This window comes from Mauremys reevesii, linkage group 16 (genome assembly GCF_016161935.1).
Source record: "Mauremys reevesii isolate NIE-2019 linkage group 16, ASM1616193v1, whole genome shotgun sequence".
NCBI classification, from domain to species: domain Eukaryota; kingdom Metazoa; phylum Chordata; order Testudines; family Geoemydidae; genus Mauremys; species Mauremys reevesii.
In genome coordinates this window covers 13,702,682-13,726,593 of record NC_052638.1, presented here as the reverse complement: position 1 = coordinate 13,726,593, position 23,912 = coordinate 13,702,682, and the positions used below count along the sequence as shown (strand labels likewise).

The window sequence follows — 23,912 nt, the reverse complement described above, 5'->3', positions numbered from 1 at the left end:
AAGGTAGAAATTTTACTCCACAGCACGTATCACATATAGTTTATATCCTTCTCATTAGATTAGTTTAAAAACCACTGATTTAAAATTGATCCTGTCAGTACGCCTCGACCGTCTCAGTGTGCAAGATCTGACTTTTTGACTCCTCTAAGATCTTTTTTTGTCCTCAGAAGCTAAGTAAACTTCAGTGTGACACTTCACAATCTGCTGATATATAACAAAATTATAAGTTTCTATCAATAAATCTACTCATGGAAGACAACTGAAAGCATTACCAGAAACGATCGTATTAATTAGGCTAATACCAGTTGTTAATATCACTTTGTTAATCAGTTCCCCCTCCAATTCCACATGCCATTGAGCTGCAGTAGAGTAACTGCTTCCTGCAAGTAGTTGCCAGTTGCAGTTTTTGTCTTTAGCTTCCGTGGCTTCAGCAGGAACAATTAGACTTTCCCTCGCTTTTCCTCAGTTGCAGGCAATTTCCTTTTCAAACAGGGGCGGCTCCAGGCCCCAGCACGCCAAGCATGTGCTTGGGGCGGCACGCCACGGGGGGCGCTCTGCCGGTCGCCGGGAGGGCGGCAGGTGGCTCTGGCGGACCTCCCGCAGGCGTGCCTGCGGAGTGTCCGCTGCTCCCGCGGCTTCGGTGGAGCATCCGCAGGCACACCTGCGGGAGGTCTACTGGAGCCTCAGGACCGGCGACCAGCAGAGCGCCCCCCACAGCGTGCCGCCGTGCTTGGGGCGGCGCAATGGCTAGAGCCGCTCCTGTTTTCAAACTGTCATTTTCAGTCACAGTTTCCGTGTTTGTTACAACAGTTTAGATTTTCCAGTTGCTTTCTGGGCTTAGGTACGATTTAAGAGAAGGTGATGTCAGTTTTATGTCACAAAAGCTGATTGATTCTCTACTTATTGCATTTAAATATTGTTTTCCCCATAGCAATGTCAACGGTTGGTGGAAATTCAGAAGGAGCTCCTTGCGTATTTCCTTTCACCTTCCTTGGCAATAAGTATGAATCCTGCACAAGCGCTGGACGTAGTGATGGCAAGATGTGGTGTGCTTCCACTAGTAACTATGATGATGACCGCAAATGGGGCTTTTGTCCAGATCAAGGTAACACAGTTTCTCAAACAATAACTTGAAAACCTTTAGCAACGTGTATTACTCCCGCCTCTGTCTCGGGCTAACCAATGATAGAAGAACATTGACCAAAATGCTGTGAGTAATTGATGTAATCGGCATTACATCCAGGATAAGTTTGGACCCATATTTATAATTCATGTACACTTGCATTACTTTCCCTACAAATTTGGGAATGCATATTTTACTTTTGAAAATAAAAGGACACTCTCAGAGTACATCTGGCGCCCAAAGTTAGGGTTTGGAAAAAGCTTGTCAAAATAAATACATAAAAATGTTTGCAGGATATTTATAAAAGACAGCAAAGGAAACAGGTTTTTAATCATAAATGGTCCCCTAAAGCAGTGGCGGGCAACTTGTGGCCCACCACTCCCAGAAAGGGTTAGCAGGAAAAAAAACAAACCAAAACCGCCCACAAAACCCTACAACTCTTGAAAAAGTGGGGGAAATATTTTTTTTAATAAATTATTTTCATTTTAATAATCTTTGGTGTTATTTGAAATAAATTAGAGATGTTTTTTAAATGCAGTACTTGCAACATTGACCAACAATTGCTAAATTCAGGTATCTGATGTACAGAAGCATTTTCCATTTTTTTTAGAACAGGAAATAACTTCTCTGTTCAGACACTGATTTGGTAACTGTTGATAAAATGCTGCCCTTTTGTAATATGGATGATTTTTCACCTATCAGTAGTTTTTTAACCGTACTGAATCAATGCCCTCCTGTACTAATAAGGATTATGGAGGTGACGACTGGGTGTTGACAAATATGTACTAGAGTCTAAGATGGCAGTACAAAAGTACTAGTGACCTAAGGTCGGTTTTAAACTCAGAAATCCAGAGGTGAAAGGCTACTGCACTAATCGTAGGCCTCCGCCTGCCTCATATTATCTGCAACTCAAGCAAGACAAATAATGAAAACAGCAATTTTGTTAAAATAAAATAAAAAACCCTCAGTAGAGCCGTATAACTCCTGGATGGTTTTTAATGATTGAAAGTAAGATTCAAGGTCCAGATTGTGGTTTAATTCTTCCATGCTAAATAAATCAAACATTTCACTTGAACTACTTCCTTCCTTCTCAGAAGTACTAAGTCAATGTTCAAGGGCACTTTACATGGGAAACAGGGAAAATATATGCATGAGTCAACTGTACAATAGGATTGAAAAGAAACCTTTCTGTCTAATGACATTTCCTAAGACTTGGCAATATGCACGGCATGTTTATTATTATTATATGAAATTCCACATCAAGCAATATTTATTATGGGAATCTTTTGGTGGAGAGAGGAGGAGTGGCAATTTTATGGGCCTGGGATAATAGATGCAGTATATCTTTATTCGGATACAAGCAACCTGTGTTGACTCATTGTGTTGTTCAGGTTACAGTCTTTTCTTGGTTGCTGCTCATGAATTTGGCCATGCCATGGGACTAGAGCACTCTGAGGACCCAGGAGCTCTTATGGCTCCAATCTACACCTTTACCAAGAACTTCAGACTGTCTCAGGATGACATTAAAGGAATCCAGGAACTTTATGGTAAAGTATTCATCGTTTATCAAAAGTACGGGCTGACCTAGTATTTTCAGAAGCTATTATAAATAACGTGCACTTCCGAGTAATTAGAGATGCAAATTTCCATTCCCTTGCCTGCCTCACTCAAGATATTGTTCCTACTTCCTATTAATGGCTCAATTCAGTAACAAGCAGCCACTTACGCTTCTGAGCTGTGAAAGCCCCAGAGCAGCATAGGTTAATCCCGTATCTTTAGGTGGAACTTTCAAAGGCTCTCTCTCTCTCTTTGGCTATGAAACGCCATGCTGGGAATTGTGGGATACCTGCTCTGTAACATGGAGTCCTTAACTCAGGGGTCATGACCAGATGTCAGGGGACCATCATCACCTTGCCCTACATATTGCTAAAGGGGTGGTCTATCCTGACTAAATGGCAGAGGGCAGTACAAGGGTCCTGGTATGGACCCTCCCCACTCTACCCCATCGCAACCCTGGGAGAGAGGAGCTCTCTCATTCTCCCTGCCGCAGCTGCAGGGCAGGAGGATTTCTGCATCCCCCACCAAGCCCTGCCCCCAGCGAAGGAGAAGCTCACTCTCTCCACTGCAGCCCCAGGGTGGGAGGAGCTCTCTGCCCTCCCCCCGCACCCGCTTTTTTTTTCTATTAAGATATTTCCTCCTAACATGCAGTGCGCAAACTCAGTGAGGTCATACATGTATCCCCGTAACGTGAGATTATGGATGCACATGCACCTACTTGGTTTGCACATGTTCCCCCCATAAGGTTAAGGAGCCCATATTCAAAGTGGATTAAAGGTACAGTTCATTTAAATGGTGAACACGTGGCTGTTTATTTCTTTGCATATGATGCATGTGCATGGGTTTATATGGTTTCATGTATAATGTATGTGTGTTTAATGTGCCCCCCACACTCAAAGCAGAAACATTTACATTCCTGAGTACACCCCTGTTTCTATGGGAGATGTGCATGCATAGGTCTGGGCAGAACCTGGGCCTAACATGGGGGTAGAGACTTTCCCTAAGGACAGTGTACTACCTACCATCAACCAGAGAAAACTTCATGCCAGATATTTAGCTCTTCATTTAGTCTTCCAGAAGCAATGGGGTGATAGAGGTCAATGGCTGGGTATATAATTTTCTTCTTCTGACACCAACTAGGGAGCTCACTCTTTTAGCCTGTAAAGGACATTTAAGTCTATACTCCAAAGGCCTTTTTGGTCTAAAAGCAATGCAAAGAGGGTAAAGCTGTTTCACAGATGGAGACACACACGCCCTCTTCAGCCTCGTACTATTGTTTTCAAATTGGGATGCTTCAGATGAGCAATTCTACCTTGTTCATTAAGGAGACACTCCCTAGACTTAGAAGCTGGTGATTGCTGGTGGTGGTTAAAATGAAAATAAATTGTGCTGGAGAGACAAGTTGCTTTTCATGAGTTTCTTGTCTCCACTCTGCTCAATTTAGTGATTATTCTCCACATGATAGATGTTTCTTGTGATTTCCTGATAAGTTTCAGAATGATATGTGAACAATAAGCCTCCTCACCTGATTGATTTATTGATGATGGACCAGAATTTACGAGTATGTGTAGTGTGTTACCTCTATCACCGTCCTATCAATCAGCCAACCATTTAGGCTGTACAACAGGAGAAACAACATTTGTAGATAATGTGTGGAAGGTGATAGCTGTATATACCAGATGTTTCTGTGGGGAAGAGGAGGATATCAGATATTTGTATTCTGCGTTCATCTTTAATATTTATGTATTTTTCTCCAAAGATCATTTTAGCATATATTGCATGGAGGTGGTTTTATGACTTTGATCAGTTAAAATCCATTCAGTCTATAGACTTGCTAAATTACCATGTAGGGATGAAAATATCTCTGAATATAAGGCTGCTGAGCAGTTTGAAAGGATCATATCATTTCGTGGTTTTCTAACTGCATCACTTCTTAATTACTGATGCCTTGATTCTGTAGTTCTGGACACCTTAGGAATGCTAATAATAATACCAAATAATTACCAGATATATGTTCTTTATTCAAAAAACTGACTTTGATATTCATTTTTTCCAATTGCTGGGCTCTTTAATTGAAATTATATAATCATTTGTGTGAAGTCTGGAGAGCCCAACCAAGACTGGACCTCATGGTGCGAGGTGCTGCACATAAACATGTAAAAAGTATCCCTGCTTGGAATATTTTACAATCTAAATAGACAAGACAAAGGGATGGAAGCAGAAAAGGATGCAGCGTACTACCAGATTGGGAAGTGAGACACAGTAAGGTTAAGTGATATTCACAAGTTCATAATTAAAAGACTCTGGAAGAGCTCAGAATGTAACCCAAGTCTCTTAAGTCACAGCCCTAAGGCTTAACCAGAAGACCATCCTTCCTGCCTCTTTAACTAACTGAAGAAATACTTTAACTCAAAAAACTTTTTATTTTTGTAAACAAACTTGTATTTTGCTTTTGGGATTATTGTTCATTACACATTTTCTAGCATTAATCAGAGCTACATCAAATCAGCTGGAGTCACGTTTTGTTTAATGATGTAAAATCACCTGATTGCTAAGGAGCAGCCAGATGCTACACCAGGCAATGCAGCCACAGCCAAATAACAAAACAAAATAAAATCCAACAGATGGCAAAGTGCATGTTTTGAAGAGAACATTTTGATTCTTAATGAGGGGAGAAAGGCAACAAATGGCTCAAAATGTGTATTTATGACTTGCAAACTATTAGCAGGCTGGAAAAACTGCAGTACAAAAACCTGGTATGTATAGTATTCAGAATTATCTGCACATCAGTTGAGATACCATGGCATACACTGTTTTAAGAAACTTTAGTTTGTTATATTTTAAACTACCCCAACACTGGGCAAAAAAATTCTCAAAGTTAATAAATGCGAGTTGCTAACAAAAATTATCTGTCCTGAAAATCTTCCTGACTAAATAGACTAGATCAACTATGGGTAGGAGGGGAAATACAGGCACATAGAAATGACATGTCTTGACAAAGCTCACACAGCAGGCTAGTGGCAATGCTGGGAATAGACTCCTCCCACCCCAAGACCTTCTGAGTCCTAATCTAGTGCCCTGTCCACTGAACTACACAACCTCTGAAACATTTTCTAATTTCCATCAAATATAACCTCCAAACAACTGAAGTGATTGTTTCCCTTAAATGATTTATAGCAACAACAATACACTCAAACATTAGAGTATAAATCTGTTCTTCGTTGTAGGAGGATCCACTGATTTTGGGCCAGATCCAGCTCCCACGCTTGGACCAGTCACCCCAATGTTATGCAAACAAGATGTCATATTTGATGGTATCTCCCAAATTAGAGGAGAAACGTTTTTCTTCAAAGACAGGTGAGAGACATTGTTTAGTGGTAAGAGGCTGCCATAAAAAAGATGAAGAAAAGTTGTTTTCTCTTGCCACAGAGGGCAGGACAAGAGGCAATGTGTTCAAACTACAACATAGCAGATTTTAGATTAAATCTCAGGAAACAATGTGAGAACAGGAGGACAATGGAACAGATGCCTAGAGAGGTTGTGGAAGCTCCTTCACTGGAGGTTTTCAAAAGAAGGCTGGAGCCATCTGTGGATCTTGGCAGAGGGTTAGACTAGATGACCCTCATGGTCCCGTCTTACCCGATGATTCTGTGATTACTTGGAGCAGAAGGAAAGTTTGTGCTATACTGTCAAAGCAATTCTGTAAAATTCTGGTTGAAAACTGGAATTTCCATCCAAGGGAAAATCCAAACTTCTGAACAAACCAAATGTTCTGTTTCAGAACAAAGTGGAAATGATGAAATTTCCCATGGAAGGGAAATCGGGGGGGAGGGAGAGGCAGGATTTAGAAATAATCTTGTTTGTTTGTTTGTTTAAATGACAGGGAGCCAGGAACCTAGAAGTCCCAGGAGCCTCAGATTTTCCCAGGCTCTCTTCTGCAGGTTTGGGAGGTTTGTCTAGAGCTGGAGCTACCAAGGGCTTCCAGGCTCCCATCTCTGCAGTAGCTTGGGCTCTGCCACAGGGAGCCTGGAAGCTCTGGGGTCCCCAACTCAAAGACAGTCTGAATGGCAGGGGTGCTCCTAGAGCCACTGGCCTTGGGAGCCTGGACTTCCCAGCAGCACGCCAGGCAAGGTGGCAGGAAACCAGGCAGGGCTCCATTGGAACCCACTTATGTTTTTTTCAGAAGATCATTGAAATAAATATGGTTCTGGAAAATAGTTCCGTTTTGATGACTCAGTAATGAAAAAACGTTTAGCCAGAAAACTCCCAACCAGCTCTAGTTGGGGGAGTATAAACAGCACCCCCCGCCTCCCCATTGCTCGGTTACTCCAAGCATTCTCTGGCTATAGCTAAGGTTCTGGCCATGTGCATATTTTGTGTGTGTGAGTGTGAGTGTGAGTGTGTGTGTAAGAGAGAGCGAGAGACTCAAACACAACAGCTCAGATTTAGGACCAGAAAGTGAACCTGGCCAAACTATCAAATGGAACTGACCCATCCAATTTCAGTGTCTGCCCGTTGCAAAAAGTAACACAGAATAAAAGGGTGAAAAGTACACTCAGTGCTCCAATAATCCAATGTTTTATTATTGCAACAAAACCAGAGAACTGTATTATACAGGACAGTAGACTAAATAATCATAATGGCTCTTTCTGGGCATAAAATCTATGGACTCAGCATATGTGTTTATATATATGATACAGTATGAGTGGGGGAGTATAGATGTGTGCACATTCACACTAATTTGTGCTTGAGTAAATTCATTTTAGAAATTAAGCTTTTTAATAATAGCTAAAAACGTAAAAACGAATCTCACTTGTTTAAAAGAAGCAGACTTCCTTGTTTAAAACTGCTCATGCAGTGCTGTAAAATTTGAAATTGGCATGAATCAGAATGTCAATGGTTATATTATTGTCCTAGATAAACAGGCACAAAGGCCATTTTTCCAGCAGTACTGGAAACCACAACTGCTATGTGCTCCGCTGAAACACAACAGACTTGGATGCACTGAACGGAACTAAATAACCAAACTGGGCATGCTCACAAAATATCTGCTGTGGAGCTTCCAGTCTCAGGCCATTTAATAATCATTTGTGCCTGCTGGTGTTGTGTGCCCAGAAATCTCCTCCATGTTTAATTTTCAGCTGGAACACTTATGATTTTCTGCGAAATAATATTGCCTAAGCCATGTTCTTTGAATCATCCTTTCAGAGAAAAAGAGCAGAAGGGAGAGGCAAGCTCTCGGGTCCTGCTTCACCACTATGTAACTCCGCAGTGGATTTACTCCCAATTTACATGCATGTGAGATCAGAATCAAGGGCCAAGGTTCGAGAGGTTAACTTTTGCTCTGTTACTGGTTTTCTGGTCAAGTAACAGAGAGTGGGGAGACAGATGGAGGAGAGAGGAACACAGTAGAGAGACTATGAAGAAAACTCCAGCTGAAGTTGCTTTGTGGTGCTCTGGGTATAAGGGGCCTCAGGAGATTTCCCTTGGGAAAGAATCTCTGCTGGCATTGGGGCAGTTAGAAGCTCCTGTGCTATTCCTTTCAACCCCCCAAAAAGTAGGTGTGACCAGGGCTTCCCTACAATCTGGTGATGTGCAGCTGCCAGAAAGGTCCCTTGTGGGCTGTGGGCAGTGCCTGGAGGGCAAACATTGCAGAAAGCCACCTTTGGACCATTCCGTGCCTGAGCTACAAAGGGGTGGACCCCACGACCTGAACCACTTTCTGTTTACCACACAGAGGGCACACACTTCTGCTAGCCTCGATGTCTGAGGGCAACCCTTAGGTCAGGCTTCCTTTTAGCTAAACACATGGCCTTTCAATAATGTCAATCACCTTTAAACAAAACAACAACAACAAAGTTTAAATGCAGGGGGAAAAATCTGTGGTGTCAAATTTGTTGCATTGCACAAAAGTAACTTGATATGTTTGCAAAACCTGCCTGACTGGGGGCTAGCTCATACCACTTCTGAATTGTGGTATTAAAATTGATACTCCAATGCCATGTGTATCATTTTTAGGGCCCAATTTTCAGCCAGGCCCCAAGCCAGCTTCCATTTTTGCCATAATTATTTTCTGGCACAAATAGAGATCAGCTCTGAAAACAGATCCTACTAAAAACAGTTTCCCAGCCTTTAAAATCCAAGATTCCTGAAGAAATTTCCATTCAATGTCCTGGGAAAGAGAGAGGAGGTTGTCAGGTATAAATACACCATACTTCAGTGTCCTTGTGTAGGGCACCTCTGCTGAGCCCAGCAACAGCCTCTTGCAGTTCCTCTCCACCTGTCTCCCCTCCTTTCTTTGTTTGGCAGCTGCTAGTGGTAGTGCCAGTCATAGCATTAGTGTAATCAGCAATTGCCTTGTTTTAATCAACTATATTATTCACATAGGTCTCTTGCACTTGAAACTCACGTGCAAGTATTATGAATGTGTATATACAAGGCATCAGCCGTGTCAGGTCAACATTTTATAATATACAAAATCATAGGGAAATATGAAATTCAACACGCAGTCGGAAAAATTCAATTGTTCCAAGAACAATATAAAGATTAAAACAAATTGTTCAAACTGACTCATACTTTATCTAACATTCAGCAAAGAGAGGGTGTGACTATTTATTTGGTTTACTTTGGAATTCATTCGCCTGTATTTGTATCCTGTATTTCCCAATATTAGGGGAGAAGGCAGAAAACAACCTTGTGGTCCATTTCTGGAATTAATAAATAACCCTGAATCATGGGGCCTGTGACTTTTATGACTCACCCACCTTAATAATAAAAATGACCAAAGAATCCAATGTTTATATCACATAGATATAAGACCGAGAGAAGACTAAGGAGAAAGACTAGAAGAACTCTTCAAAGCAAAGGGTTTTGGTTTTGTTTTTCCTCTCCATACAGATGTATGTAGAATCAAGAAATGAGAGAAGGGAAATACTGTGTGTGTGCGCTACTCTACATAAGCAAGAGGTCCCGTATTAAAAGACCTGCTAGCCTTTCCAATGAGGATGTAGGAAGCAATCTTATTAATTAGTCGAGCTGGGAGGAAATTGGAATTTGTGTTCAGTGGGAAATTCCAGCATTTAGAAATTTGTTTTCATTCAATTGGAACAAAAAAAAAATTAGAAATTTCCTGCAAAATGAAAAAAGTCCAACAAATTTAAATTCAAATCCACTAAATCATTTTGTTTCACGAATGTAAAAACAGAATATATTGTATGCATTATATATATATATGTAATATACAATATTAAATTAATATTTAATGTAAAAGTCTAAACAAAATGTTTCAGCATTATTGAAATGAAACAAGAAAGTTCATTTCTCCTCTTTTGCTGTTGAATTTTTTGCTGGAATCAACACGTAACCACAAAACATATCGCTTTTGACTAAACTGCATTTTCCAACAGAAAACTGTTGTGTCAAAAATATTTTGATGGGCTCCATTCAGTAGAGATGGGCTTGAACCACATCCCTGCTTTCGAACCCTTCTGGGCTCTGGGAGGTTTAGAATCCTAATGTGGATATGGATCCCTGGCCCTTTTCTCTGATTAGAGCCTAAATTTGATCCAAACTTTGCAAAGGGGAGCAGAGCCACTAATATGGATCAGAATTCTGCAGCTTAGGCCCTTCTGTAAGGATAATCATTTATCAAAAGCTATATATGTAGTGGCAGATATGTGTTACATGGAGTTCCTTATGTCACGTGATCTGCTTTTCTGTGAAAGAAAAGAAACATATAATAGGCAATAGGAAAAGGACCCTTTTCATATAGTGTATCAGTAAATGTGCTTTTGTGTGCGTGTGGCCTGCTATAGCTACTCTGATTATTCTTCATTAAAAATAAATCTGAAATTGATGTTTATATCAGTGAAAAATAGAACACATTAAGACATCATTATCCCGGTTATTAAGACCAAGTTATAGCTAACAAAACTTTTGTAAAGAAAAAGGAAAGTAACATACATTTAGTCATTTTCTGTCTTGCTCATATCAGTTACTACACCCTATTATCAGAATTGTTTAATTTTAGAAATGAGACAAAAAACTATCGTACTTACAAATACATATTAAAATGCTCTAAATTTGTGTCCTTGCTAGCTCCTTTTATCCATAGTCAGATTTCAACTGATGGGTGGTACAGCAATCTATAAATGCAATTTAGGGCCTGATCCTGCCATTTTTAGGCAACACTGAAATACAATTTCAGTCTTTGAGAGTTTCATGAGAAAAGGATTCCAGTTAGGGGTGAGAAAAACTGGCACATTTTTTTCAGCTTCTACTTTTCAGAATGATAAAAGCTGGATTTGACCTGATAATTAGCTTACTAGCTACCAGCTAAAGTATGTTGCAACAGGGCTTCAGCTAGCTTGTTGATTTTTCATCTTAAAATATTGGCAAATTGCTATAAGCTTTTGTTCTCTTGGGGCGGGAGAGGGGGAAGGCTGTTCCTTCAACAGGGGAGAAAACCAGTAGTGCCTTTGTTAATATCAAGTGCCTTCTACACAATGCTCTGCCATTGAAAGATAATTACAGTTTTTAAAATCTTATATCAAATGAGGATACTGCTTGTACATAAAATAAGCATTTCTCTAATGAACATGTTTAATGTTTAAGGTTTCTCTTACAGCCAAGCTCACTTCCCAGCTGCTTGATATATAGTTATTCGATTTGAACTTTTAGTCCCTACAATAATAATTGCAGGAGCAATTCATGGGATGCAAATGTCTGCATTTGTCAAATGCTTGTCCATCTGCTCCATACACAACAGCAGGATAACTGTAATCATGTAACTGCCTTGTAAATGGTTTTATTTGTATAATTGAAGCACAGAATACATTTTACTCTGGCGCAAGAAGCAACATGAACCCTTCAGCTATCAATCTACTTCACTTCAGTGAGGTTCCGGCGGGCGGCAGATTATGCAACCATTTCATTAGCATGCTGCAGGAGGATTCATTTAACCTCCCAGGCACAGTTTTGAATGTATAGCCAAGCAGTTATAAGTTTGTGCTGCTGTTGCTAGACCATGTGAGAGCATGTGCGTGTTCAGGCACATACGCCTTTGCCAGATATGATGAGAAACAGATGTGCTGATGAATCAGTTCATTGTAAAGCCTGTGCCATTTTCTGTTCTGTTCAGATTCATCTGGAGGACTGTAAACCCCCGAAATAAACCCACAGGTCCCTTGCTTGTTGCTACATTCTGGCCGGAGGTGCCAGAAAAAATCGATGCTGTCTATGAGGCCCCTCAGGAAGAGAAGACCGTGTTTTTTTCAGGTATTGGTTTGAAGTTGTAAACATAGCTTGCATAAGCGCTGCATTCAAATTCGGTCTTCTAAATGCTAAGCTGGATGAGGGAAATGTACCTCTGAGGGCAGCCATATCAGATCTATTATGAATGTCAGATTTCAGCTATTCCTTTCCTAGGACTAAAGGTCCAGAACCTGCAAGGTGCTGAGCACCCTCCACTTCCATTAACCCACTGGGAGCTGAAAGGCTGTTAGCATCTTGAAAGAAAAACTCGGCAATATGCAGAACTGAGTCACTGTATGTGAATGCTGGCATTTCACTCACACTGAATGTCACCCTTCCCGTTGTCCAGGTCACCCTCATTGTCAGCTACAGTATCAGTACAGATCACTTCTCTTTGAGAATCTTAGACTTAATTCCATTCCTTCTCATGTTCTGCTGCTGCACCTCTACTGTCTGTCAAAGACAAATTCCTGCTCTGCATTCCAGGAGTCTAACTCGGATTACTCATCAGGCAGAGAGGATGCATGCGGGCATGCTAGCTAGCTTGACGGCCGAGGATAATAATAGATACAAATCAGTATACTGTCCATTTTAAGTCAGTCGTATATATGCTCCAGCGAGCCTAGCCAAACTAATACAGCTGGGAGGTTGTTTTCAATGTTTGGAAAACTGAGCCAGCAAAAACTATCCTTCAGAATCCATTGCAACATGACTAAACATCTCCAGCCATGTAAAAAACACATGGCTGATGCTGTTGTACATTTTCTGCTCAGGGGGAAAAAGTGTTGTTAATTTATTCCCCATGTTTGATTGGCTATCGGAGTTAAGCTACATGGTAAAAAAATAAAAACTCAGCACAGTCAAAATGCTTTGATATGCCATCTCCAGTAAATATTATTGTTAGTTGTGGCGGACTTTGGAGATTTTATTTTGTTTGGTTTGTTTTGGTGTAGCTTTTTGTTTTGTTTTTTGCAGGGAAATGCAATTGCTTTAGAAAAATTCTAAACAGGAAAGACTAGCAATCGCTAAAAGATCAGTAGGAAACTGCCTCTAGCCCAAATACCCTAAAATCCTTTGTACAGGAGCATCCACATTTTGCTTCTGAAAGGCCATGCTGGTAACTTACAGGACGGAGAAGATTATCCTGGGAAGCAGTGACTATGAAAAGATTTGGGGGTTGTGGTGGATAATCAACTGAACATGAGCTCCTAGTATACTCAGTGGCCAAGATAGCTACTGCAATTCTGAGATGCATAAACAGGGGAATCTGAAGTAGAGCAGAGTCTATGAGTACCTACATGAGGAACAAATATTTAATAATAGGCTCTAGTCTAGAAAAGAAAGGTATAACCCAATCCAAGTTCAAGCAAGACACATTCAGACTGGAAATAAGGAGTAAATTTTCCATGGTGAGAGTAATTAAGTATTGAAACAATCTAATCTGGGCATGGTGGATTCTCCATCACTGGCCATTTTGAAATCAAGATTGGATGTTGTTCTACAAGCTCTGCTCTACAAATTATTCTGAGTTAGTTCTATGGCCTGTGTTATAAACTAGATTGTCACAATGATCCCTTGTGGCCCTGGAATCTGCGAATCTATGAGTTTGCCAGGAAGTTCAATGTTGCACCTTACACCTTTCTTTTGTCAGATAACTTAGTTCCGGATCCAACTCCCAGTGAAGTCAATGGAAAGCTTTCTGACATTCATAATTATTGTAATATAATTATATTGTAATATAATTATGGCCATTAGAAATATTCTCTCATGGCGAAAGTTTCCATGGTCACCGGTGGGTAATTTCACTGGAGTCAATAGAAATATTCACTGAATAAGGTACCAAACAATGTAAAGGTTGCAGAATTTGGCCCTTTGGGTCATATTAGAAATCAAGGACCACAGAATCAGGGCCTTTTAAAATGGAGATATAGAGGACTACTTAATATGTGATATTCTTGTATCTAACTTGATGGATGAATAGACATTTCTGAAATAAACAAACCACATATACATGGAGAGGGTGGGTGTGCGCAGGATATAGGTTGTGTTTGGCCTTCAGACTACTCTGCTTTAAGACTTCATCATCCAACCAGATTATCATTGTTAATTATTTGTACTACAATAAACCCAACTGACAGCAAGGCCTATGCATGCTCATAGTCAGAGGCACCCGCTGTCCCAGAAAGCTTACAATCTAAATGGACAAGCCAGGTGACAAGTAGGAAGGGAAACAGAGGCACAGCGAGGGGATGCTATATATCCAAAGCCAAGCATCAGGTCAATGCCAGAACCAGGAACAGAACCATAATTCCTGAGCCTCAGTCCAGTGCTCTGCCTACTGGAACACACTGCTTATTAGTAATATAAGCAGGATGATAAAAGATCCTATGAAGTGTCACAAAACAGAAATAGCTTTTTTGGTTAATCCACTTTGTAACAGAGTTAACTACCATGTAACTAAGTGTTTTTCCCACTTAGGAAATGAGTACTGGGTTTATTCAGCCAGTACTTTGGAGAGAGGATATCCAAAGAAACTCACCAGTCTGGGGTTACCTCCCGAGGTACAACACGTCAATGCAGCTTTTAACTGGAGCAAAAACAAGAAGACATACATTTTTGCAGGAGACAAGTTTTGGAGGTGAGACACATTACAGTTAAGGTGGTGAGCCCTTAACTAAACTCACAGCTGTTGTGGTGGATACTTGTTCTCATTTAGGCTCAGGTGTTTGCTGCAAAATGTTTTGCCAGACAAGAGCCTAAAAAAATTATATCCCTTGGCAGCACAGAAACAAGGTGGTCAGGTGACAAGGCCTGGAATAAATCTCTGAGATTTTCAAAGGCACAAATAGCAGCGAGGTGAAAGTCACTGGCAGTAAGCATCTAACTTCCATCTGTGCCTTTGAAAAATCTCCCCTTGAACCACTATTCCTGAAGGGCATTGGCCAGAAAAATGTGGGGGGGGGGAGGGACGACAATATAGGGCTAGCAAACTTTGGTATAACTGCTCTTCTGGTAGCAACAGAAATAACAAAAGGCTAACATATTTGCTCTACTTATCTAGCTGGTGCTGAGGGGAGCTGGGCACATCCTGCTGAAATATAGCTGTTAATCTCGTGTCAAATCTTAATTTGAAATTTATTTTGACCGCATCTGCAATCCTTTTCATATGTTTTCTATGCGCAGCAAGGCAAGCCGTCTTTGTAGGGATGTCCACAAATAACCCCGAAATACTAGTGTGTATATTAATGCGCCCTAAGAGTCATGTTGGAAATGTCTGTCAGAGAGTTAAAATAATATTATGCAACATAAGTAACCAAAGGCAGAATTCAAATGTCATATTCTTGTTATTTGTCACATATTATGATAGGGCTCAGAGGTTAGGTAATATAAGGTAATAATTGGAGATATACCAATCTCCTAGAACTGGAAGGGACCTCAAAAGGTCATGGAGTCCAGCCCCCTGCCTTCACTAGCAGGACCAATTTTTGCCCCGGATCCCTAAGTGGCCTCCTCAAGGATTGAACTCACAACCCTGGGTTTAGCAGGCCAATGCTCAAACCACTGAACTATCCCTCTCCCTGGTCTAACAAACATGGGATCCTTTTGTGCCAGGCACAGTAGTTACATATAGTAAATGACAGTTCCTGCACCAAAGAGCTTATACTTTAAATAGACAAGACAGACAAAGGCTGGGCGAAAATAAGGATTATCCCCATTTTACAGAAAGGGAATTGAAGCACAGAGAGATTGAAAGACTTGACTAAAGTCATATAGGAAGTCTGTGGCAGATCTGGGGACTGAAACCAGTTTCCTGAAAATTATTCTTCCTTCCCAAATAATCAAAGTAATACTCAAAGAGTTGCACAGCAGGAAGTTTTGGCTAACTTTGTGCTAGAAGGAAAGGAGAAGCTCCTTCACACCCGTCCCTGTCTAGAAAGTCTAACTGAGTCCTGTGCTAGAAGGAAATGTCTTTAACCGCAGGTCTATGAGTGTGATTGAAAGGTTAGTATCAAATATCTTAAGTTGTATCTGAAGAAAAATGTACTCATTTTATTTTATTTCATGGAGTTGCAAGAGTATAACTGTCAGCAGGTTTTGGCACAAAAATAGGTTCTTAAAATTAGTCACCTGTCTGAGTGCTTCGCTGAACTGCGGTGACTTACCTAAGGAATACACATCAAGAAAGTAGTAGAGCTGGGAGCGGAATCCTGACATCCTGGCTCCTGCTTTAATCACCAGATAGACCTTCTTTGCACATGGAATTAGGGCAGGGTTTGGTTTTAAGAACACACACTTGAAATTCCAGGTAGAAATAAGAGCCATTCATTAATTGACAATATAGAAACAAGGAAAAACCAGGAAGCTCCTACTACAGATGTAATAAGTTCCCAAGGTTTCAAGTATTCTTTCAGTGAAATGTAAGCTATATCACATATCAAAGATACATCTAGGGTGCATGAATCCTTTTTATATGAACAATAATTTCATATTGTGAACAGAGTAGATGTAGTGTCTTTTTTATATCCTAGTGGCTATGAATTCCTATAAGTACATAAAATATCCTTTCACAAAGGTTACCATTTGAAAGACAAGTATGATTAATTACCTTTGAGAACAGCACTCTTCTTTTCCCCACTATCTGAAAATACAGGCATTGATCTTAAAAAGCAAAAGATTGCTTATCACTCACTTGGAAAATATTAACTATGCAGCTGATCATGGTTAATGTTTTCAAGTATTTATAATATAGCCATTTGTAATACTTGAAATTACAGACCAGGAGTTAGCAATGCTGCTAGTTTCCTCCTTAACACTCACTGTTTTGATTAACTGTACCTTTGGGTCTCCAAGAAATTTATCACTCTGATCTCAGACACTATTTCTATCAAAACCCCTTATCGGTTGCAGTCACTGTAGAATGTATAATTTATTGTTAAGCAACTAAACAGCTTAACTGACTTATATCTGCGTAAAGAAGATAGCAAGCAATCAAAAACATTTGGGAAAAGGCAACTGTGTTTAACACAGACATTATAACCATTTAATATGCAGCTGTTTTATTTTATACAAGTACTCTGCCAGACAGAATCAAAATAACTACTTTGCAAAGTCCTTTTCATGTCATTATCACAAGCTTTGAACAGAGGTGTAAGAATGAAGCCCACTGCCTCCCTTTCAGTGTCTTCATAACAGGATTTGTAAGCCAGGGAGGTTTATTGGGCTGGTGGTGAGGGGAATTGGTTCATAAATTCCACAGCTAAACTTTTAAAACTTCACTGCAGGATGGTTTAGCCCCCAAAGTAGGTTTTGTTTAACTAGTAATAGAAAAAAAAGTCATGATTTTAAATCTCTCTCTGAATGTATGGGCCTAATTTTGATCTAAATTACGTCAGTATAAATCAGGAGTAACTCAGTCGAAATCAAGAGAGTTTTGTGTGTGTAAAACTAGTAAGGGAGAGGAGAATCAGGCTCTGTATAGAACAAGAATATATTACTTCTGTACGGTATTTGTGTGTAGGAAGTGAAAATGATCATAAAGAGATCAGTCCACTACCACAGGTTAAACTGAGGCTCACTGATGCAGTCCTGTACTGGGGGCATAGGCACATCAGTTGCTACCATCCCTTGGTAAATTCTGCATACTCTCCTCTCCCCTCCTTCTGGGAATCAGTCTCAGTCCCTAGGTCCACGTGAGGTAGAGAACCAGGCCATAGCCCCCCTGACCCCTTGGGAATATCCTGCATCCCCAGCGTCACAGAATGGGATTAGTCCCCTGTGCTCCTATGTGCATAGGGACAGTCACTTGTAGATAAACTGTATGTGGGCTATGAAAATGGGGGGAAAGCTTCTTACATCTTTCCTCTCCCTGTGCACAGGCTAGTCTAGAGCGAAGTGCCCAAAGTGAACAAAGCATCAGATCCTCAACTGGTAGAAATCGGCAAAGCTCCAGTCACTTCAAAAGGATGTTGGAAAGTAGATATAAGTTCAGTGGAGCTAAACTGATTTATACTAGCTGAGGATTTAGCCCCAAAAGTATAACAAATGAAAGTAATTGGGTTGGTTTAAATTCTCTGGTTTTCCAAGCTAAGGTATTACTGGTAGGAACAAATTGTAAGGAAGTTTAGTTCTTGTAACCATTATATTTATCATCACTGGTAGGGCTGTGTGAAAACAGTGGAGATTTGTGGTTAAATTTCATGCAAAACTATTTGTAATTTCATTCTGGGTCATTTCTATGGCTCAGAAATGGAGCTTTGAATGGAATCTTCACAAACTGGCCATTATACATCAAAATGTGTCATTCTGAAAAGTTGCTGGTTGCAGAGCAAAAGTTGACCTTCACTGAAATTATGTTTTGAAGTTTTAAATATGAATTTTGGGAAATTGATGGCGTTGCTCAGAAAAGACTATCTGGGTGAAAGTGAGGTCCATTTTCAGTTCAGAACTGATTGCATTTTCAAACAGAAAAGCTGCAAAAATTCACAGGATTGTCACACAACTGGACAAAACTGAAACAGTGTGAAAACACGATGATTGAATTTCACATGTGAATGTTTTGTACAGCCACAGTTACTGGTGACCTCCTGAAAGGTAGTGGCAAATGTTACAATGAAATAAAGACGTGATTATGGGGTGTTATCTTCTGCAGGTACAATGAAGTAAAGAAGAAAATGGACCCTGGGTTCCCTAAATTAATTGCTGATGCTTGGAATGGAGTTCCAGATAACCTAGATGCTGTGCTGGATCTCAGCGGAAGTGGTGAGCAGTCAGGCATAAGTCATTATAGAGCTTCCTTTCAAGTGTGTATTGCCCTTGTCTACTTCTGGACTTCCTGGAGACATTCATTTCTAGTGGTTAATGAACAGGCAGCCAATCAATCATTCTGCTTGGCATGCTGCCAGGCAAAATACATATTTCAGTTAAATATCCCATTGCTCTCAATTTACTCTTAAAGAAAAATATTTAGGAATTATTACGTTTCCTGAACGTTTCTGGTTCCTGTAAAAAATAACCATCCTTTCAAATCAGTACCACTTTCATGCAGTACTTGTATTTAAAAAATCTGCTACCGTTGATATTGAAAGTATTTAAGCTCCCCTGACACTGGTCCCTTGGAAAGGAAGTCTCTTAGAATTAGAGATTTAGTAGCAAAGGAATCCTTTGATTTTTAGTTTTCATTTTCCCTTTTTAGAAATGAGCAAACCAAATTAGATAACACAGTTCCTCCCCATTCCAAAACCATGTTTAAAACAGCCCATTAGAGAACTGGTTGGAGTAGAGATGGGTGTGAGCCATATTGTGGAATATGGAACCCTGAGGGGAGTCAGAAGCCAAGTTTTGCCAACTGGAACATCTCTACTTTGGAGGGGTTTTCTCCACTTTGTTTCCATCATGGATCAGAAGTGGAAGTAATAATATACCTCAGGAAAGGGTCTTATTCCAGAATACTTGACCAGAACCAGAATGCCAAAATGCTCATGGGGAAAGAGACGTCTCATGAGAAAGTCGGGACAATGTTAAATTTTGTCTAAACACCTGAAATTTTGAATTGAATACGAATTCTGAACTGTTGGGCACTTACTCAACACTTACCTCATTGTCAATATAATTTGTATACTGGGTCTTCATTTTGTCTTTATGTTTTATATGCCATGTCTTGTGCATGGGTAGCTTGAAGGCCATAGTTTTTTCTGTCACTATCCTCTAGGACCGTGTTTCCCAAATTTGGGATGCTGCTTGTGTAGGGAAAGCCCCTGGAGGGCCGGGCCGGTTTGTTTACCTGCCTCGTCCATAGGTCCGGCCAATTGTGGCTCCCACTGGCTGCGGTTCACTGCTCCAAGACAATGGGAGCTGCTGGAAGTGGCACGGGCCGAGGGATGTACTGGCCGCCGCTTCCAGCAGCTCCCATTGGCCTGGAGCAGTGAACCGCGGCCAGTGGGAGCTGCGATTGGCTGGACCTGTGGATGTGGCAGGTAAACAAACCGGCCCAGCCCGCCAGGGGCTTTCTTTACACAAGCAGCGTCCCAAGTTTGGGAAACACTGCTCTAGAAGGTTACAAACCTGTTCTATATGTGGAGGAATATAAGAGAAGAATCAGTCACACACGGAATATAAATATGTATGACACAGTCCTTAAGGTTTGGACTGGATGTCTGGGTCAAATCCCAGAATGGCTTTGCACCATTCTGGTGGTGTGAAGCCTGAAAACCAGATTAGCTGCCTTCCTGTGGTGGCTTCTTCTAGTCCTGGATAGGGTCAGCATAAGATCCTGCCGCATGGCCTCTGACATAAGAACTGGTCCAAGAGGAGAGGGCGTGACCAGGAGATTTCCCCACATGGCTTCTTGGAATCATGGGTGGCCAGTTAGAGCATGTTCCAGCACTGTTCTAATTCTCCCAGGATCTGAATCAGACCATGGTAAGCTTCAGGACTGGGGGGATATATACTGGTAGCTTGGAGCCAACTTTGCTTCTTCCATCTCTGAATGTAGCTCAGCTGCAGCTAAGGACCTAGTCCATGGTTTTCAGAAGTGACCTGCCATTTTTGCACTGACAACTTCCCAGGCACAAGTGTTTGTGAGATGTCACGGAGGTGCCTACCTGATCGCACCTTCATACCACGGAGCTAAATTTTTAAATGACATTAATTGTGCCAGCAAATATTTGTGTACATAAAACTTAGGCTCACAAAATGGGCTTAATTCAAAATCAGTCCTCCCTTGATATCCACTCTGGATTTCATATATATATATATATATATATATATATATATATATATATATATATATATATATATATATATATATAAAGTTATTAATACAAATGTCATTTTAAAAACCCTGTTAAAAATAAAACACAGTTTCTTCTAAATATCATTAGAAAAATTTCTTCTATTCCTATAGGTTTAGCTAAAATAATAAAGAAACAAACAAAAACTATAATCAAGAGTTGTGTTTTCCATAATATTTATCTTTTTTTTTCTTCACAGGGTACAGCTACTTTTTCAAGGACTGGTATTATCTAAAACTGGAAGCCACGAGCTTGAAGATTGTTAAAGTTGGCAATGTAAAATCCGATTGGCTGGGTTGCTGAACTGTATAGAATATTAATAACCAAATACTTACTCTTTTCGTTATATGCCTTTTCTGTAATTAGAGATAGATCGGAATGCTAATTCATGGACCAGTCTGGTACTGGTACCAAAACACTAAGTACCAGTACTCTACACTTTCTTTCATCAGATAATTTAAGAGTGTGCACTTCCTAAATATACAAAAAGATGTTTATCCCAAAAATATGGTACAACTTTCCAATTTTCATGATAGTCACAGTGACGCTAGTAGCAGAATATCCAACACTTTTTTATTCCCCTGGTGCCGGAATCAAAATCCAGTGAAGTCACTGGAAACTGACTTCTTTGGACTTTGGTTATGTTCCCTGTGGGGTACCAGTCCCAAATAGGATGTACCAGCAGTGCACTTTGATTATTTTTTTTTTAATACAACTCTGAATATAGATGGACTTGCCTCAACGCTTGTCACCTTCTTGCAGGTTTTGGTCATCGTTTCCATTTATTTACATAGTCATACAGAAAGATTGGCAAAGGCACAGGTTGCCTCAGGATTTGATTTGTGTTGATGCATGATGGAATCATGGCAAGAAACTGTATTAAAAGTATTGTTTTAAAGTACTTTTTATTTTAATATCTTAGTTAAAATTTAGCAATTTGCTTCATGCACTTTGTTACTACTATCACTTGTTTATATGGACAGAATGACTCAGATTTTTGAGGTCAATGCATTATACATAAAAAGCCAAGTACTAATGTTTAACTTGTTTTATTTTATTTTGTTTTGTTTGTTCTCTATAACATTGGGGGGCTTGTCTGTTTATTTGTTTACCTGCTTACTTATACATTGGGCGATGGAAAATTTTCAATCTACTACCTGATGGAATGTTTTTATTCATTTAAAAAAAAAGAAAAAAGAAAATCTCACACACGAAATGCCAATGATACAAATAAAACCAAATGATGCTGTCAGTGATTCTCATAGACATGCTTCCTTGAATTGTTTGAATTTACAAAGCATTTTGGTAGCATGTTAAATTGAGTGTCTGTCAAAGGAAAGACCATATTAACCCACAACAGAAACGCATATTGGAAGTGTTTAGGAACTCAGGTTCAAATTCTCAGTTGTTGACTTCAATAGAGCTGCACCAATTTACACCAATCGGAATATTTCATAGAATCATAGGGTCAGAAAGGACTGCAAGGTTCATCTAGTCTAACCCGCTGCCGAGATGCAGGATTTGTTGTGTCTAAACTATCCAAGATAGAAGAACAGGAGTACTTGTGGCACCTTAAAGACTAACAAATTTATTGTAGCATGAGCTTTCGTGAGCTACAGCTCACTTCTTCGGATGCATAGAATGGAACACACAGACAGGAGATATTTATACATACAGAGAACATGAAAAAGGTGGAAGTATGCATAACAACAGGAAAAGTCTAATCAATTGAGATGAGCTCTAATCAGCAGGAGGAAAAAAAACTTTTTGAAGTGATAATTAAGATGGCCAATAGAAGGTGTGAGGAAGGCCATCTTAATTATCACTTCAAAAAGTTTTTTTTCCTCCTGCTGATAAGAGCTCATCTCAATTGATTGGACTCTTCCAGTTGGTATGCATACTTCCACCTTTTTCATGTTCTCTGTATGTATAAATATCTCCTGTCTGTGTGTTCCATTCTATGCATCCGAAGAAGTGAGCTGTAGCTCACGAAAGCTCATGCTACAATAAATTTGTTAGTCTTTAAGGTGCCACAAGTACTCCTGTTCTTTTTGCGGATACAGACTAACACGGCTGCTACTCTGAAACCTATCCAAGATAGATGGCTATTCAGCCTCTTTTTAATAATCTCCAGTGAAGAAGCTTCTACAACCTCCCTAGGCAGTCTGTTCCATTTTCCTACTGTTTTTACAGTTAGGAAGTTTTTCCTGAGATTTGATCTAAATCTGCTATGCTGTAGTTTGAACCCATTGCCTCTTGTCCTGCCCTCTGTGGCAAAAGAGAACAATTTATTTCCATCCTTTTTTATGGCAGCCTTTCAGGTATCTGAAGACCTCTCTCATATCCCCCTTAATCTTCTCTTTTCCAAACTAAATATATCCAGTTCTTTAAGCCGTTGCTCATATGTTTGAATTCCATTCCCTTAATCATCTTTGCCTCTTGCCTCTGGATCCTTTTCAATTTCTCTACATCCTTTCTATACATTGGTGACCAGAACTGGACACAGTACCCCAGCTGAGGCCTAACCAGCACCAAGTAGAGCGGTTCTATCATCTCCTATGACTTGTATGCTATGCCTCTGGTAATGCAACCTAAAATTGCATTTGCGTTTTTTTGCAACAGCATCTCATTGCTGACTCATGTTGAGGTTGCCACGTCAGTTTTCCCCTATTCTGTATTTGTGCATTTGTTTTTTCTTCCCTAAGTGTAGCACCTTACATTTGGCCCACAACTGCAGAAGAGAGCACTGTACTTCTACATTTAACTTCCATGTTTTTTCCACTGAAGTAGCCTTTCCAGACAGTGTCATTTGTCCATCAGCCATGTCTTTCTTCCCTCAATAGCCTCCTATCACCTTGTCTCTTATTGGCATTGATCTACAATCTACTTCTCTGGTTAAAGGTGTAAGCAGCCAATGGCCGATGATGTAATTCTGGCATCTGTCGGGAAACGATTGAATAAGATTGGGTATGGCACCTGAACAAGAGACAAAACACATCGCTTCTACAATAGATGGCCTGGGTGATCCCAAAGAGTTCTCCATTCACTCCTGAGTCTTGATTCCAGGCCTTCTTCACAGATATAGAAAGACAATTGAATAGCGATGCAAAGTCCCCAATCTGAAAAGCAATGCTGGTTGGCCACCAAGAATGAGTAGTGTTTAGTGATTTAAGGTGATTTTAATTCAAATG

General features: G+C 40.2%; 1 protein-coding gene across 1 annotated transcript in view; it reads left to right on the top strand.

Annotated features, from left to right (window-relative positions):
- Positions 1 to 21,973, top strand: part of MMP2 (matrix metallopeptidase 2) — a 43,889-nt gene extending 21,916 nt beyond the window's left edge. Inside the window, exons 7-13 of the mRNA XM_039503771.1 lie at positions 932 to 1,105; positions 2,515 to 2,670; positions 5,908 to 6,037; positions 11,820 to 11,956; positions 14,411 to 14,570; positions 18,582 to 18,691; positions 20,921 to 21,973. Coding sequence (XP_039359705.1) covers positions 932 to 1,105; positions 2,515 to 2,670; positions 5,908 to 6,037; positions 11,820 to 11,956; positions 14,411 to 14,570; positions 18,582 to 18,691; positions 20,921 to 21,024 — 971 coding nt within the window. The 3' untranslated portion in view covers positions 21,025 to 21,973. The remainder of the gene's footprint in view (positions 1 to 931; positions 1,106 to 2,514; positions 2,671 to 5,907; positions 6,038 to 11,819; positions 11,957 to 14,410; positions 14,571 to 18,581; positions 18,692 to 20,920) is intronic.
- The last annotated feature ends 1,939 nt before the right edge of the window (positions 21,974 to 23,912 follow it).